The sequence below is a fragment of the Cricetulus griseus genome, chromosome 2 (assembly GCF_003668045.3).
Source record: "Cricetulus griseus strain 17A/GY chromosome 2, alternate assembly CriGri-PICRH-1.0, whole genome shotgun sequence".
NCBI lineage: Eukaryota > Metazoa > Chordata > Mammalia > Rodentia > Cricetidae > Cricetulus > Cricetulus griseus.
Genome location: NC_048595.1, coordinates 456,652,873 through 456,670,059, shown reverse-complemented (window position 1 = coordinate 456,670,059; position 17,187 = coordinate 456,652,873). Strand labels below are relative to the sequence as shown.

The following is a 17,187-nucleotide window of genomic DNA, read 5'->3' as shown; positions in this document are numbered from 1 at the left end:
GAACAGTAGACTTGGGTCTCTCCTTCAGTCCTCTTGCTCCCTGGACACTCTCCATGTATGTGAATTACTATCATGGGAAGACCCACAGTAGAGAACCAGCCTGTTTTGTACACGCTGCAGCCCCCACTTATCTGACTTAGAAAACATTTTAGTACTGAAGCTATCTTTGAAGAGCTCTGAGGACACAAGCCTGGAAAACAGTTCAGGACCACAGGTGCCAGTGATAATCTGCAGTGTGCCGAGAAGAGTTCCCATGGCAAGTGGGAGTCAACTGTCTTCCGGGAGACCAGTGGGCACGGTTGCCATGCTTCTCCATCTGATAGGACAGTGGCTCAGCTGTGCAAGCAAGGTGATTTAGGTCAAGTGTCTTCTTTCCCGCTGGGAATCTGGTGTTTGGATGACTGCTATGTATCACCAGCCCCAAGTACTACAACGCACAGATACTGAATTTCCAATGGCTTCCTCAGGCAGAAATAATACCCCCACAGGGCATCAACAGGTGCTGGGCGACCTCTCACTCACTCTTCCCACGCATCCCTGCAGGGTCCTTGTATCCTTTTCCTCATCTGGTTGCACTTCCTTAAAGAATCTTGGCCATAAATGCAATTACACATGAAACCCTGGGAGTGGCAGTGAGCCCTGAAGGTGGGAGTGGTCTGACATAGGGTGAAAATGACTGGTATATGTGCCCAAACTGTTTATCCAGACTCAAGCACCAACTACGGTTTTTATGATTGTTATAATTAGCAATAGGATGACAAATAATTCCTAAAGTAATCCATGACATTGGAAGTGGGATTACTCTGGAAACTAGAAAGTAGAGGCTAGAAAATTCCCCATTGTTTAAAATAAAGTTCCCTTAGTCATAACTTCACTTAGAGATGGAAGAGAGAAATACAGAATCTGCTTGACAACTGTATTCTAAAGGGAAAGAGAGCTGCAGTTGCAGAGCCAGCAGCCCCACAGGACCCAGAGAGTGGGGGGGAGGGGGTCAAGGAACTGTGAGGAGGAGGGGCTGTCCCTGCCTTTCCTGCCTTGTGTCAAATGTATACTTAAAAAATGAACTTTTCCTAAGTGGTCTAGAAGTTCTGTTGGACACAAAGGCTCTATTGTCCCTCTGTGTGTCCCCAACTCCTAGTATCGTGTTTGCAGCCACAGCTCAATCATTTCTGTTGAGTGACCAAAGGAACTGGCCATTGCAGGGTTATGTGAGGAAGGGGGGTCCCACAGGATGGCTCTGGATCTCTAGGATTGCCAGCCTGGGCAATCTCTAATGGAATCTCAAGGAACCTCACAGTTCCCTGACCCCCCCACCCCAACTGTCTGGGTCCTGTGGGGCTGCCGGCTCTACAACTGCAGCTCTCTTTCTGTTTAGAATACAGTTGTCAATCAGATTCCTGCATCCCTAATGAGCTCCTAGGTAGGCAAGGGTTCTGTCCTGCGTGGGCGGCAGCAGGCAGCAGAGCCAGCACTCTCACTGGCATAGATGGGCATGCTGTGTTCTTGCTACCTGCTCTGGAATCTTGCTGCCTTCACGGTGTTCAGTTTAGTTTCCTCTGTGCCTCCCCAGCATCCTAGTGACTATATCACAGGACCTTGTTCCAAACCCTATTCAACCAAGTCTTTCCTTTTTAAGTTCCACCCAAGCAAAGCAACATAGTTAAAAACTGTGTTCAAAGACCAAGGAAGTCAGGAACCTAAAGTGTACGCTGCTGCGGGGGACGCACACAGTACTTTAACCTCCCATGAAACAAATGGGCCTCAGGGAGTCTCCAAGTGCAGAGCACATGACTAAATGATCTGGTTCCTGCCATCTACACAGAAAGGAAGGACAGAAGCTGCACTTGCACACACGGTGATCTCAGCTTTCAGGAGAATGAAGAGGGGAATGTTAAGTTCTAGGTCATAGGAGTACACAGTGAGAACCTGTCTCAAAGAAGACGGAAAAAGAGAAGGGAGGAGAGGAAGGTCGGGAGGGGGAGGGGGAGGAAAAGGAGGAGGGGGAGAACTTGTAGTATAAATATTCAATATTAAATCCATAGAAAAAAGGAAAATAAAAGAAAGTGCTTGCCCAGGGCATCTATCGCATGAAAGCTTACAGCAACAAAATGCACAAACACTTCAAATGTTTCTAGAAAGAACAGAGAGTTAGTGAGTCTCAGGTAACTGGTCAAAAAGATCCTCCACCTACCTGACAGAAAGACTGTGTCAGCTAATAACCATGTGGGAAAAACCTAGAAAGAGGCCAGAGGGGGAAATGGCAGTCTATACACAAGTCTATGTGTAACCGTTCTCCCCAGGGGCTGCACACTGAGGGGTTCTGTGATGGCTTGCAGGACCAAGCTCTGTGCTTCTGGCAGTGTCAGTGTGTCCCGGAGTTTATGGTCTGGGTATCCTACATTATTCTTCTGGACTTGATCTACAGTAACAGTTTACCAGGCTCTGTGGTTTGCAGCAGGTAAAATGAATCTAAGAATCACAGGAAAGCACAGAGTCTGTTGCACAGCATGCCGAGATGGACAACACAGGACTTCACTGATTTGTTTTCTCTATTTGGAGGAGCAAGTTAGCATCTCTTCATTTCCTGGACAGCTGGACCTCTCTCCTCTCCTACAATATTAATCCCCAGGGACCATTTACCACTGTCTCCCTTCCCCAGCACCCAGATGCCTGGTTCTCACGGGTGGTAGTGTGAAGAGTGCTCAGGACTTACTTGAGTTCAAGGGTAGCATTTTGGTGCAAGTCTGTGAAATTCCTTTTCTTTATGAGTTCCAGCAAAGAAGAAATGTTGTGGTGCAAGCTCTGAAGAGCAGAGGTGGGGGGCTGGAAATCTTCACGTGTGGTCTGATTCAGCGTTGCCAACCTTTCCATGATTTCTAGAGAGATTTGTCACTAAATAAGTTTCTTCAAGGTAGACATTTCAGGATCCCCGAGCTATGGGATTAGGAAGCCCAGCCCAACACCGTTCACCTGCTTCATAAGGTGATCATGACTCTGTCTACCAAGCAAGCACAAAGTCCCCAAAGCAGAGCCCGCCCGCACTACCTGTGATATTTGTGTGCAGCAGCTTGATGAATGTGGCCAGGGCTTGAGTCCCGTTGACAGTTCTTTGTGTTGCCTTATTCACCTGCTGACTCTTTGTCAAGACTCTAGTGAGCTGCCAGGGCAGTAAGGACTTGGGTTAGTGCAGTTTAATATTATGTGAGTTTCTGAACACTAGCTGTTGCCTCTTTAAAGGAGCAAGATAATATCCAGATCATAAAAATCACACTATCATGCAAACCAAGACAATGGGAATAAAACAAAATGCTTGCCCAAGACATCTATGACATGAAAGTTTACAGCAACAAAATTTAGAAACACTTCAAATGCTGTAGAAGGAAGAGAGAGTTAGTGAGTCTCAGGTAACTGGTCAAAACGATCCTCCACCTACCTGACAGAAAGACAGTGTCTGCTAATAACCATGTGGGAAAAGCTCCTGGGCTCAAATTTGACTAACTGGATCCTAAAATCACCCAAGACACACTCACCATGAGAAAAGATCATTTATTTTTATAAGCAGTCGAGGTGACTAGCAAAGCTACATGCTTCCCTGTGTCCAACTGTGAAAACACTCTAATCACCTTAGCACCTGCCACAGTCACATGCCACCGAGTGACAAAAGAAACGACTCCTTAGGAGATACACTGTTGTCGTCCAGATACAGTGTGTGTGCTTCCTTCCACATAGGACATATACCGCGTACTTACACCTACGCTACATGGTATACACATGGTACTTAATGTGTGTACACACACACACATTCAAGGAGCAGCCCATTGCTTCTTGGACCATGAAGACTATAATCATATGTGATTAAATCAAGCACAAAAGAATATGATAAGACCAAGAGACTCGGTAAACAAAGGATGTATGAGCCTGGTGGCAGGGCAGGAATACACTGCCATCAGGGAAATATCGTATTGTCCATACCCGCTGGCTGCATCACCATTTATCCACTGTCATCACATTATTGTATACTTTATACGATATTGTGTACTTTATACACTCTCACACAGTTGGCAGTCTGCTGGGTTGTTCACACCTATGTTGGCATAGTTAAGAGGTGACTGAACAGTATGTACTTTTATGAGATTAGAGACCAGAATGCCAGTGCACAGTGCAGAATTTCACACTCAGAATGCCAGTGTATAGTGCAGAATTTCACACTCAGAATGTTAGTGCACAGTGCAGAATTTCACACTGAATGCAAGAAGTGGAGCCTCACTGCCTATGAGGCTTGAGTTCCTATGAGATAAGAGCAAATTTCTTTAGATGGGAATCTGCCAGGCAGTAGAAATATCCACCTGCAACCTGATTAGTAACATGGGGTTGACCCCAGCACCTCCTTAGGAGTGTGAGTGAGGCGGTGACCACAAAGCTCCCAGCCCTGACAGTGACACACTGACCTCAGTTGTCACTCCTTCGCAGTAATTTTATAAGTCAAAAGAAGATTGTGATTGTAATATCCAAGAATATAAAATGACAGGATTGGGCCTGCGGGCATTTTCTCCTTAAGATGAAAGAGAATCTTCTTTCATGATGAGAGAAAAATTATTTTAATCAGATTATTTTCTACACAATATCTGTTTGCTGAGGGATCCAAAATCCACACTTCAACATGCAAGCCCTTTTAAAATCAACTTTGGTTTCAAGTTACCTAGAGCCAAGATAGTGATTTCTTCTGCATGCATAGCTGTGCATGTCTGAACCTATTGAGAAGTCTATAATAAACTATATTTGACAATAGGCCTCCCTCACCTGCTATAAACCAGGAGATGTTTTGGTGGCTCGTATCTTGCCATGAAGTAAACAAAATAAATAATTCCCTGCTGACATGAAAACCAAGCTAATTCTATCTATGACGTAAAACCATCAGATTTAGCCCAGCCTGAAACCTGCAAGTCACAGGACCACTAAGTAGAAAAGCCACTCTGCCCCACAAACTGCGTGATACACTGAATTTGGGGAGAGGAGGAACCCTCAGCAATCTTTTAGGTCACCCTTGGGTTAAGGAGAGGAGCAAGGGGCTAAGCAAGCCACTCAGTTATTCTTTAGCACAAGTGGCAGCAGCCATCTGTCAGGAGGGAACCCTTCCCCACTACAGCAGGAAGCTCATTGGGTTAGAATCTTTTGATGACAGACCTCTTGAGCCTCCTGGAACCTGCTAGATGGGGCCTAAAGTCTCCTGAAGGCTGCCCTGGGAGGCTGGTGGGGAGCTGGACTTTTCAGAGACCTTACCTCCTTTTGCAGGTTTTCTGTTTGTTCTGCAACACCTTCAAGCTGGATTTCAACCCGGATCTTCTTAGCATTTTCTTTTAATAAATACCTCTAAGAAAAACAAAAGAAGCAATGTTACATTGTTGACTGTATCACATTTAATGTTACATAGTTTACAATATGACATTGTTTACTGTATCACATTAAAATGTTCCATTCTTCAGGGAATCATGGGCTAATTGCTTTTTGGTTTACAGAAAAGACATTCTAATTTCTTTTAATATTACTAAAAAACAAAAGGGCTCACTCACTCATCGCCAACTGTCAATTACAGCAATGCCACTCCTTGCTACCACCTCTGTGTTTCTCTCACACAGACATAAATTCAAACTCTGGTCTAGTAAGCAGACTCCAAATAGATGGCATTCATAGACCAAATATGGTTTTATTTTAGTATCAAAGTTATAAATATGAATTATAATTGTCAACGCACAAAAAAGTACTTACTAGGCAAATTAAAATGTATTCAATAAGGAAGAGCCTTTTAAGATTGTTTAAAATTAAGAGCTTAACCCATCCCAACATTCTAGCCTCTTTACTTGTCTAACTTTATAAACTTTTCACAATGCTATGAAGTAGTTACATTACTATTTAGGAAAGTTGCACATACCTTGCCCAATTTCACTCTGTTGGTAAAAAATAGAAACAATTCAGTTCACATTCCTGCCCTCCAGAGAGTATTGAATATGGACACAAATCATAGTTAAGGGGATGGATGACTGAATTACATTAGAGCAGTTAGTCAAAATCTGAACCAACTATTTACTTCATTTGAGAAATTCAAAGTACAGAAATATCCCTGGGACCTAACTGTAGGAGAACATCACTTATTTATTATGTATGTAGTGGTTGGAATGGATATTGAAATATCTCTTCCTCGCTTCTTTTTTTTTTTTTTTGCAGAGTTTTCTTAATGAATGCAGAGTCACCCATCTTTCAAAAGCCCATTTTGACATTTGATAAAAAGTAATATAAAAATATTTTCTGGAGTTCATCGGCTCTTCCTCAGTACCAGTGTGTGAGAGTGTATGGGGAAGGGGGAAGTGAGCGAGCACACAGAAGGAAAGCTTCTTTCTGTAAAATGCTACTTAGTAGTGAGCATCTCTTTTCTTACTGCAAGACACAGTGGATAGATTAAGTTACAACTTAAAATTACAGTGTGGAGGTAAAAAGTGCTAACTTAGCAATATTTCTTCCCAATTCAAATTAGCATTCCAGAGAAGGGTAATGTCTATGATCTGATTTCTTTTTCCTCTCCTTTTGATGAGATCTTTTGATAAAACATAAACCAAGAACTGACCCTTTGAGATTTTAATAGTCTTCCAGGGAGGAAGACTATGTCTGTATCCTTGAACTCTAGTTAACAATAACCACATGTAACACAAACATCTCTTTTTCGTAAACAAGCACTAAAGAGGATGTGGGCCTGACTTATTTCTAGCATTTGTATCTGAACAGCTTTTTCAAATACCCAAAGGTCTGTCGAGGAGGAGGAGGAGGAGGAGGAGGAGGAGGAGGAGGAGGAGGAAGAGGAGGGTTACTGCCTAATTCCAGAGGGTGGGGCGAAATCTATAGGCAGATGTCCAAAAGAGGTTTCTGTGAAGCAACTCCATCATAGCCCCGCAAAGACGGCCAGTGAGGTGTGGGACGAGGTCGCTGTCACTGGTCACCCATGGGGGATTGAAAAGTTGGGGAGACAAATGACCACCCACAATACTCCTTCTCTCGGTGACAGATGTTTCTATCCACCATCTCTACATCCCTAGTACCTACCTGGAAATATTTAGTGGTGTTTTCCAGACTTGACAAAATTCCATACGGAGCAGGGGAAACGCCAGAGAGGTTCAGAGATTGAATAGCATCACCAACAGTGTCCAAGTCACTCAGCAAGGTACCCACACATTCATCATCACAGGCTTGAAGAGAAAACAGGCAGAGGACAAAGCTAATGAAACTGCCCTTGATGGCTGAGCTACACAAGTCATGGTGCTATAAAGAGAACAGACAGACACCACGGCTCCATGTGCCACACAAACCTCATTCTCACTCTAGCCACCAGGGGGAGCCGCAATTCCCAAATGGTGACAGACTCAGCAAAGTCACACTGGGGTCCCACAGTGACTCAGTTTCCATCTGGAGTCTGTTCTGACTCATAAGACACTAGAGTTCAAGCTTGCTTGTTTCAATTTCATTGAGAGCCATGAGAAAGTTCTTGTTAAGCCCATGAGAAAGAACATATTATCTAACTAACAAGCTGCTTGGCAATAGCAGAACTAACATGATACATATCCAGCCTGCCTGGTCCTCTAATTCAAAGACAGTGCAAGGAGCTGATTATACTGCTCTTTGTTCTGCTTTGCCTCTAGTCTGTATACAAGCAGGTTCTAAATTAACCTTGGGGCTGTTTGGCATTGCCAGGGCAGCCCTCCAGACTCTAACCTCTGCTCCTGTCTCTGTTTCTTTTATTTGCCATCACCCTAGCTGACTCGCTGGAGCAGGTCACAGAGGAAGAGCTGAGCCTCAATGTGGCCTAGGCACCAGGCCTTCACACCACTTGGAACTTTCCAGTGCCATCACTCATCCTGAGCTAGGACTGGCTACAAGTAGTCGCAGTCCTCGCCTCCAAAGCCCTGCCCCTCTCATTGTGTGCCAGGGCTTCCTCCTCCAGCAGACAACAGCAGAGAACACAACTGGGGAGTATTTGCTTATAACAAACAGAAACAAAAGTAAAAACTGTTTCCGATTCCCTGACACTCAGCCCTTCTAACCCTCTCCCATCACCCCCAAGGAACATTCCCAAGGTCACTTTCTCTTGTATTCTACAGGGACACCCATCAGAACTGGAGAAAACTAAAGAGACCCAGAATTCAGGGTATAAATGACAACCCCACAAGGAAGTTCCCTCTTCCACACCAATTAATCCGTGGTTCCCGTAAAGGAGGTACTGATTCAGATAAATTGTGAAGTAAAAAGTATTATCTGGGTGTATAATACACGCTCCTCTAATTCCCGTCAATAAACAGGAAGGTGAGGCAGAACTGTGATGTTTGAAGCCAGCCTGGACTGTTTCACAAGCCCCTACTGCAATCAAAGTTGTCTTGGCTTATTTGTGCATAACTTCAACAGCAATGCATGTCAAGGAAATGTATTAAAGTGTGAAGTACAGTGGGATTTATGGTATCCCCCTGACCCTGAGGGTGTCATAGTCAGGTCAGCAAGGAAAAGCCAAAGTTTAGACACACAGGAGAATCACCTACAAACACAGTCACTGTCGATCAAGATGTGTCTTGGCAGGCATTCCTCACAGCGGAGTCCCGTGGCTCCTGGCTTGCAAACACATTGCCCAGACGCACGGTCACAGTCGCTGTGGACAGAGCCTTGGGGGTTACAGTCACACTTCTGGCAGCTGCCACCTGCTGCTCGAGGGTTGCCATGATAGCCCACAGAGCACCTGCAGAAAAGAAGGTACAGTTATAGACAGGGCAGTCTGCATCAACCAGGAATACATAGCCAGCTCTTCCCAGAAGCAGTTGTCTCTTGCCAAATGAAATGCAGAGCACACACTCACCCCAGGACACCTTGCTCTGGGCTATCAGTATCCTGTCCCTCCCCCTTCTTTACAAACATACAAATTTGTAGTGACTCCCAGAGTGTTATCATAACTACATCACATGTGATATATAGGGGCAGGTGTCCTTATTTGCTTCCCTGTGACAGTTAACCTGCGTACCTTTCACAGTACTGTCCTTCATAGCCAGGGATGCAGGCATTGCACCGGAAACCACCGTCACCTTCCAAGACACAAGTGGGGCTGAAACTGAAAGAAAAAAAAATGTTTTTACAGAAAATTTCAGATATGAGCTTCAAATCTTTCTTAAGGTATTCATTCATCATCACTGTTCTAAACATTGAGTGATGATACCAGATAGTTCAATAAATAAGCTGCCAGAGCTGAACTCTGTAGAACAAAAGGCAACGAAGCCTGCAGGCAATGCTAGCAGACGCATGTCCCCTTTACCCGGCATCTGCATTTGCTGCAAGGTGGCAGCAGGTGATGCCAAGTAGACCCGTCTCACCGAGTGTCACTAGCTACCCAAGAAAGCTTTCCAAATCAAAGGGGGTCTTATTCTGAGAGAGGAGTTGATGAAGCACAGAAAACAGGAAGACATGGAAACATGACTGACCGTCACCTGGTAGACCAGCTGGAGCAAACTGATACAGCTACCCAGGCAGAGACTTTGGCTAGTCCCTCCTTTGTCCCTATCTCCACCTCCACACAATGAACTGCTCTGGTGCCACCTGGAGGCTGAGGTGGGTAACTGCAAACTACAGACACATGACCCAAACCAAGTGGGAAAGTAAGCTGGGTGTCCACAGAGAGTTACCAGCCCTGCACCACCTCTACCAAGCATCCCTCTCTTTAAATACTGAGGCAGACCTCATGGAAATACAAACACGTAGAAAGACAAACCAAGCGATCTGTGGCCTCTCCAATGTGTTCGTTTCTGTGCCTCACAGATGATGACTGAGGGCTTGGGGAGCAGTTAACCTTTCATTTGATGCAAGGAATAAATACGCAAAGTAGATGGTGAAACAGCCACACACACACTTCTCTGGGTGCACATAGCCGGTGGCCACTAATGCGGAATACACGCATAGAAATTCTCTTTTCCAGATTGGAGCCACGTTACCTATTCAACAGCATGGGCAACCCCCTGGCCACCTTGTAAGTTATTAGCTGACATTTAAACGTCGTGTATCTTTTCTCAGTGCTTGTGTGTTTCATTCTAAGCATATGTATACACAGCCAACTCCTGTTCCCTTACCTTGAATATGAACTGGATTTATTACACAGCTGAACACATAGCTGGGAGCTAAAATTGGTCTTGAAAATTCCCCAAAGCCCCAACTGGTTCCATCCCAACAGTCAGTCCCACAGGGTGCTTTCCTTTAGAAAAGAGCTCAAACACCCTGAGCTCTTCTTTGACAGATTGTCTCCCCACAGGGACATTAACAGAGAGCACTCGGGGACCCTGGTAAGTGAGCTTAGGAGTGGAAAGCCACCTTGTCAGGCTGGCCAGCACAGGCTTACCTAAAAGGGGGGCGGTGAGGACAGGTACAAGGGGTGCAGTCTCCAGGCAACCCAGTCACCATCCCATAGTAGCCGGGAGCACAAATCTCACAGTGGTCACCAGCCGTGTGGTCGCGGCAGTTCTGAAAGCCCACATTTCAGTGGAGGAGGGAAGCAATGGCAAACAGTCAGACACGAGAATCAAAATAAACTCCTCCCTTCTGTTTCATCACAGCTACAGAAAAGTAACTAATCCAGGGTTCGATAATCACACGCAGGAAGCGGCAGCGGCAGAAGAGAACGGGCAGGTGGCGTGGGAAGCAAACCAACCAGGGAGGAAACTCGTGGTTATAGAGCGCCACCAACAGATTCTTGTGACAACCAAATGAACACCAGTTAAAATTTTATGTCATTAGTTGGACCAGTGACCTTCCTATTTAAAAAGAGTATAGAGGTGCATTTCTAAGCTCAGAGAATAACAATTCTCTTCACCAATTCTATTTAAAATCTCTGCTGTTCAGCCCCTCATTGTTTGCACTGTTGCTTGGCCCCTGTACACAGGGCTTTCCGTGTGATGCAGCTGAAGAGGAGACACAGCAAAGCAGAGAGTCCCCAAGCAGCCTGTCACCATTGTTCTTCCCTTTCCCCTGGCAGCAAGAAATCGCTACCAAATCAATATTTTAAAAGCTATTTTTGCCAACTCTTTTCACCTAGAAAACATGTGAGCATTGTCATTTAAAAATTGTATTCCTGTTTCAATGACAAAGATGGGTTTGAGTAGGATTCGCTTGACCTCTCAAATGAGTCTCCCTTCAGAAGGACTATTCGCAATCCCTTAAAAAAATAAAATGTAAAAAATACTCGTTTCAACAACATAGCATGACACAGACAAAGACCAAGTGCTGGACGTAGAGATAGGATGGAAACAGCTCCAGGTACTCTCCCTGTGGATTGTCAAGCCCAGCATGAGGTCATGAGGCATCCCTAACAAACCGTGGATTCTAGCTTCCTGGGGCCTGCCATCTTACCCTATGGACTGAGCTCCCCAGAGAGTGGCAGAGACACAAGGACCTCTTACTGAGGACTACAGTGAGGGCTGCATCAGTTGCCTAAGGGAGCCAGAGGAACAAAACCTGCCAGTTTCCCCATGATCTAGGGAAAGAGGTTCCCATGTCTTCTAGACTCCGATGGTGGCAGCCATGTGGCAAGGACCAGTTAGAGGGCCTGTCTGGTTCCTGGCCTTCTTTAAAGTCACGCTGATAACTCAGTATAAACTTAGGTCAGTTCCCACACGAGCAAACATACCAGACACTGTCCAGTTTCTGGGTCACAGACATCACTGTGGTTGTTGCAACTGCAGGGCACACAAGGAGCCAGCAGAGGGCGGGGTCCTCGGCCACTACTTTCTGGGAGCTTCCCTCTGTGGTACCCAGGAGCACAGTCCTAAAGGGAGGCCAAAGGGACAAGAAAGTAGACCTGGTTAAAATCCGGGCACAGGATAGATATTCTTCAGCGAAGACAGGTGGCTAGCAAGCTCTTAAGAAGTGCAATGCCACTATCAGGAAGAAATGCAAATCAAATCCACACTAAGAGGGGAGGGAGCATGGTGGCCAGCTGTGGGGAAACTGAGGCAGGAAGACTCTGTGAACTTCAGGCCACAGAGTGAGTTTCCAGCTAGCCTAGGCTTCAAAGTCTCCCTCCAACCAAACAAAAGCCTCAGCTCTCCACAAAACCCATGCCTCCAGTCAGAACAGCAAGCAGAGCAAGTGTTGAGGGTGTGAAGGAAGGGGGTGCGTGTGCACAGCTGGTGCAAAGGAAAGGCAGTGTGCAGAGTCCTCCAACATTGAAAGGACACTCTCCATGGCTGACAAGTCTGCTATGGCACGGAGGAACAGGGAAAAGACCTTCACAGTCCCTTCCTCACAGTAATATCCACAAAAGCAACCCACACCCCCACCGAGGAATGAACAGATGAGCAAAGTGAACACGTCCAAGAGACGGAATAGTATTCAGCCTTAAAAAGGAAGAGATTCTGGCGTGTGCTAAACAAGTAAAAAGGAAGTCACAAAAGTAGATACACTGTGGGGTTACTTGTGTAGATACTCGTGTGGGGAGCCTGGAATAGCCAGAGGCAGACATAGAACAGAACAGCTGGCCAGGGGCTGGAGTGAGGGTCATGGTTGGGGGTGGATACATGAAGTCTTAGTCTGGTAAAAGAAGGAAAGTTCTTGGGCTAGAGAGATGGCTAGGCTCACAACTGAAAGTATAAGAGAAGGAAAATTCCGAATAACAGTTACATCCCAGGACCAGGTGAATGCACGTGATGCTGCCGACTTCCATATGTAAAAGTCGGAGGAGACAATAAATATGAATTTTTGTACAATTAAACAAAATCAAACACTTTATAAGTCCAAAAGGCAATAAAAAGTGACGCTGTAGCTGTTGGTGTGTTCTGCTCCCCACGCAGGATTGCTGTACTTGAGCACACTTCCATCTGAAGCCAAGAAACAGGTGTGAACGGAAGGCTCCCTACCTGACAGGAGAGTCCAGTGGTGCCAGGAGGGCAGACACAATGCTCTAACGGCGACGCGGCCTCTCCCCCCGCGGGCAGCTCTCCAGCCTTCCTGCCAACCTCCATGGAAATGTTGGCAATTCTGAGCCACCATTGTGAAGAGAAGTGGGAGAAGCATTCACATGTGAGGAACTTCCAGAAACACCGCCTCAGTGCAGCATCGGCACCTGTATTGCGCCTGAGACCTGTCTTGTGGAGTCATTCTGCCCACAGCCGCAAGGCGTAAGCATGCAGCCATGAGTGGGCACAGCCAGCATGTCAGAACACCGCCAACATTTGCCAGCACTGGATATATTTCCTCATGGGCTATTAGGTGAGAAGGTAGCAGTACCCTTACACACAGCTACAAAAGGAGAGAGAGAGAGAGAGAGAGAGAGAGAGAGAGAGAGAGAGAGAGAGAGAGACACGGAGGGGAGGTGGGGAGAGAGAGGGAGACAAAGGAAGGAAGAAAGGAAGAGAAGAAGGAAGGAAGGAAGAGAGAAAGAGAGAAAGAAAGAAAAGAAGAAGGGACAGTGTGGCTTTCAGGGGTGTAAGCAGCCTTTATAAAAAAAAAAAGTGTTTTATTTCATCTAAGATTCTACCATGTTGGACTTTTATTAAGCCCTGTTGCTATGCCAAGTGGAAAATCTGTAATTCACATTATTCCATAACTATACCCTGGTAGTCTGGATGGAATGCCACCCCCTCCCCAAAGCTCAGCTGTTTATAACAGGGTTCCCATCCGAAGCCGTGCCTTTGAGGGGAATATTTCCTTCCCAGCCCCCCTACTTGCTCTCCACTTTCTGCCTGCTATGAGGTAAGCAGCTTGAGTCTGGTGGAGACAGCTGAGCACAGACTCAAACCTCTTCACCTGTGAACCTGCTGGGGTTTAGATGAGCAATGTCCCCCACAGGCTTGGTGTCTGAACACTTGGCCCCCTGTTGGTGGCATTGTTTAGGAAGGGTATGAAGCCTTTAAAATGACACGAAGTAGCAATGAATATAATGTTCTGGTTATGGGAGTCACCACAGCATGAGGGACTGCACTGAAGGGTTGCGGAATTGAGAACCATTGCTCTAGAGGCTTCCAGTTACCTGCTTTGCTGCAACCCTTGGCCATACGACGCCTTGATGAGGATGTATTCAATATTACTAAGAACAGACATGAAATCGGAGTGCGTAACATGTTCTTCAGACACAGAGTTAAAGTATTTCCAAAACTCCTGTGGATGAGAAATGTGTTCCATTGAATTCACAGTTCACATCGTCACAGACACACAACCTGAAAAAGAGGATGCAGCTCGAGGCCACGGTAAGAAACCACTACTGCTGTGTGACTTCCGTGAGGCCATGGAATGTGAAGCCCACTGCAGGTTAGAGCCCAAGGCCTTCTTCTGTCTTGTGAGCGCTAGACTTCTGTTACCCTGACAGCAAATCCCACATCCCTAAGGAACACATGTGTGACAATCAAACATCACCTCTTTCATCTGCACTTGGTAATCCTGTCTTGCTCCGTTCTCTGGCGCTGGGGCATCCATGTAAATGACGTGCTTCCTAGCCCGACCTCCTTTGACGAGAACCTGAGGCTCATAATTGGATGTGCCGGTGCCGTGCGTAGAGTAGAAAGCTACGCTGTACTGCAGCTTCCCACCATAGGCCAAGAGCTGACAAACGACAAACTTGTGTTACTCCTGTGTCAAACGAAGCCTTGTCTTAAAGATGTTTTATGGAAAGCTTGCATTACGCTAAAGGCATTGCACATTACAATGTGTCCAACTGCAAATCCACGGTCTAGGGTCAGCCTCCTTCTAATCTGCTTATTAATGGTCCATGAGATAGACTGAGGCAGTGCTTCTCAGAGATCCCACCAAAGGTAGTATCGGAAGACCTTGCTTGTGGCAAGGGTTCTAATTAGTTTCAGGCTCCTTAAAATTAAAATCATCCATAACCATACGACCACTGGGGTGGATTTCTAAAGTTTAAAATCAAAGTGACCCACCTGGTGGAAAGGATCAGTAAACCCTAGCACTCAGGACACTGAGGCAGGAGGATGGACTAACACACTGAACCGTATCCCAGAAAAACCAGCATGCTACAGAGATGAGAGTGAATTGCAAGGAACTGCTCTCAAAGCCCTCTCGTAAGACAGTTGCTCTCTCTAGAAGGGCTCCCCAGGCCAGGCCTAGCACCGAGGATTACATTCAACTGCCACTAGTAACTACAGTATGAACTCCTTGTATTATTGCTTTGGAAAGAAGAAAATAAATAATGGGAATTAAGGAAACTGTAAAAGAGTCAAAAATCAAACATTTGAAGATCCAAACCTTTGCAGGGATTTTTGTAGTGCCCAATGTCTCCACCCTCCCTCAGAAGAGCGATTAAGTAGCCATGTCCTTGATGGCCAGAGGCAGCACTCTGATTTTCTCTGGGAAGGGAGAGGGCGAGGCTGGCGTGTGCTCACCTGATCTCCCTCAAACTGCTTTGGTAGCCGCCAGTAAAATGGCTCTCCATGGACATGCTGGCGGACAGCCTCCGCATCCAGCAAGGTGTCAGGGGCCTGGAAGTGCACGCCTTCAACTGTGCCCTTGAGGTTGCTCTGTGAAACCACAGGCAGGAGGGGCTGATCGGAGGCTAAAGTTATCTAGGCATGGAAAGGAGAAAGGTGCTTCAGGCCAAGTACCCACAGCTCAGTGGGTAACAGCACTTGACGTGTAAGCATGAGGGCCCATGATGGTCCAGCACTCATGGAAAGCACCAGGTGAGGCTGCACGTGCCCCCGAAACCCAGTGCTAGGGGGCAACAGAAAAAGGAGGGTGGCTGTGGCTTGCAGGTTGCCAGCCAACTCCAAGTTTAGTGAAAGACCCAGGCTTCAGGGGATATATGGAAAGTAAGAGATCAGGAATGCTCGACATCCTCCTTGTGGTTTCTGCACACGCACGCACGCACGCACGCACACACACACACACACACACGCATGCACACGCATGCACACACACACACACACACACACACCTCAACACACATATGTATGCAACCCCCATATACACACACAGGTGCAGACGTCTGTACCCCATCACACACACACCAATACATGCTCTGGAACATGTGCGGCCGTGCACACACACACACACACACACACACACGTTAAGAGCCCAGATTTGATCTATTAGATCCCTTGACGGCCCCCAGATGAAACAGTTTCTTCATTTTAAGGCTAGATAGTAAAGACTTTTCCTTTAGATTGTATGCCTGGATCAGGATGACCTGAGGCACTTGATTAGGTTGGCGCTATTGCTACCCTGGAGCAACTGTCAGTGGCAGGAGGGACACTTTGGCAATGGTGCAGTTGTTCCTTCTTTCCAAGAAAAAGCCTTCCATGGATCAGCTGAAGGTGGCATAGAAAGCCTTCCACTGTCTATGTCACTGGATGGCAGAAGTGCTCATTCAAACACTCTGACTGTATACCGAGCAAATCACGGTCCTACAATTCCTGATGTCTTTGCTCCCTCCCATTGCCCATCTGACTTCTCCCAAAGGGGAAGACCCTTTCTACTGTGTGTTTGTGACTTACCGGGACCCTCACATAACCCTCCAACTCTGAGCAGAGCTGTGACAGACCAAAGCAGAAACAGGGGCTGCAGCCTAGGGGGTTGTCCGTTTGCAAGGCAAAGGTGCCAGCTCGACACTCACTGCACTGGTGTCCCAGGACATTCTCCTAAAGGTGACAAAAAAAAAGAGAGATTAACACCTGAAAAAGAAGAGGGATGATTTTATATATCCACAGATACAAACTAATAAAACACACTCATCTACAAGCATCACTGAACTCCATCCTCAGTGGCCACATCTCTAGCTGAAGTCTGTGACAATTAGTTCTTCCAGACACCAGAGCTCCCCAAGCATGACTAAGGATCAAAACTGGGGTGGAAGGCACTGGAAATAAAATATTCCCTAATGTGAATCCCCAACAGTCCCTAGCTGATCCTGGGGCCTCCAGGTAGAGCCCCAGGCTAAGTGAAGACAGTCCAGGTCATTGCCACTCTGACTGACTAGAGTGAGGAGCATTGCTAGCACACGTGGGAAGACACAAAATATGCCTTGGTGACTCTTTCCTCATCACTTCTGGCCCCATGCCAACCCACCACCATCAGGCAGCCACCTCATCCTCCTTGTAGAGAGGACCAGAGAAGGTGACAATGACCTGACAGCAAAGCATGATGGGAAAACCAACAGACACATGTGCAATT

At 46.4% G+C, this 17,187-nt stretch overlaps 1 protein-coding gene across 1 annotated transcript in view; it reads right to left on the bottom strand.

Annotated features, from left to right (window-relative positions):
• The window catches only part of Lama1 (laminin subunit alpha 1), a 105,460-nt gene that overhangs the window by 34,621 nt on the left and 53,652 nt on the right, over positions 1-17,187 (bottom strand). The window contains exons 24-36 of the mRNA XM_035438860.1: positions 16,512-16,655; positions 15,402-15,581; positions 14,419-14,604; positions 14,036-14,163; positions 12,924-13,044; positions 11,696-11,833; positions 10,412-10,533; positions 9,050-9,136; positions 8,577-8,770; positions 7,093-7,235; positions 5,281-5,370; positions 3,046-3,157; positions 2,714-2,876 (exon numbers count right to left, since the gene is read on the bottom strand). Coding sequence (XP_035294751.1) covers positions 2,714-2,876; positions 3,046-3,157; positions 5,281-5,370; positions 7,093-7,235; positions 8,577-8,770; positions 9,050-9,136; positions 10,412-10,533; positions 11,696-11,833; positions 12,924-13,044; positions 14,036-14,163; positions 14,419-14,604; positions 15,402-15,581; positions 16,512-16,655 — 1,808 coding nt within the window. The remainder of the gene's footprint in view (positions 1-2,713; positions 2,877-3,045; positions 3,158-5,280; positions 5,371-7,092; positions 7,236-8,576; positions 8,771-9,049; positions 9,137-10,411; positions 10,534-11,695; positions 11,834-12,923; positions 13,045-14,035; positions 14,164-14,418; positions 14,605-15,401; positions 15,582-16,511; positions 16,656-17,187) is intronic.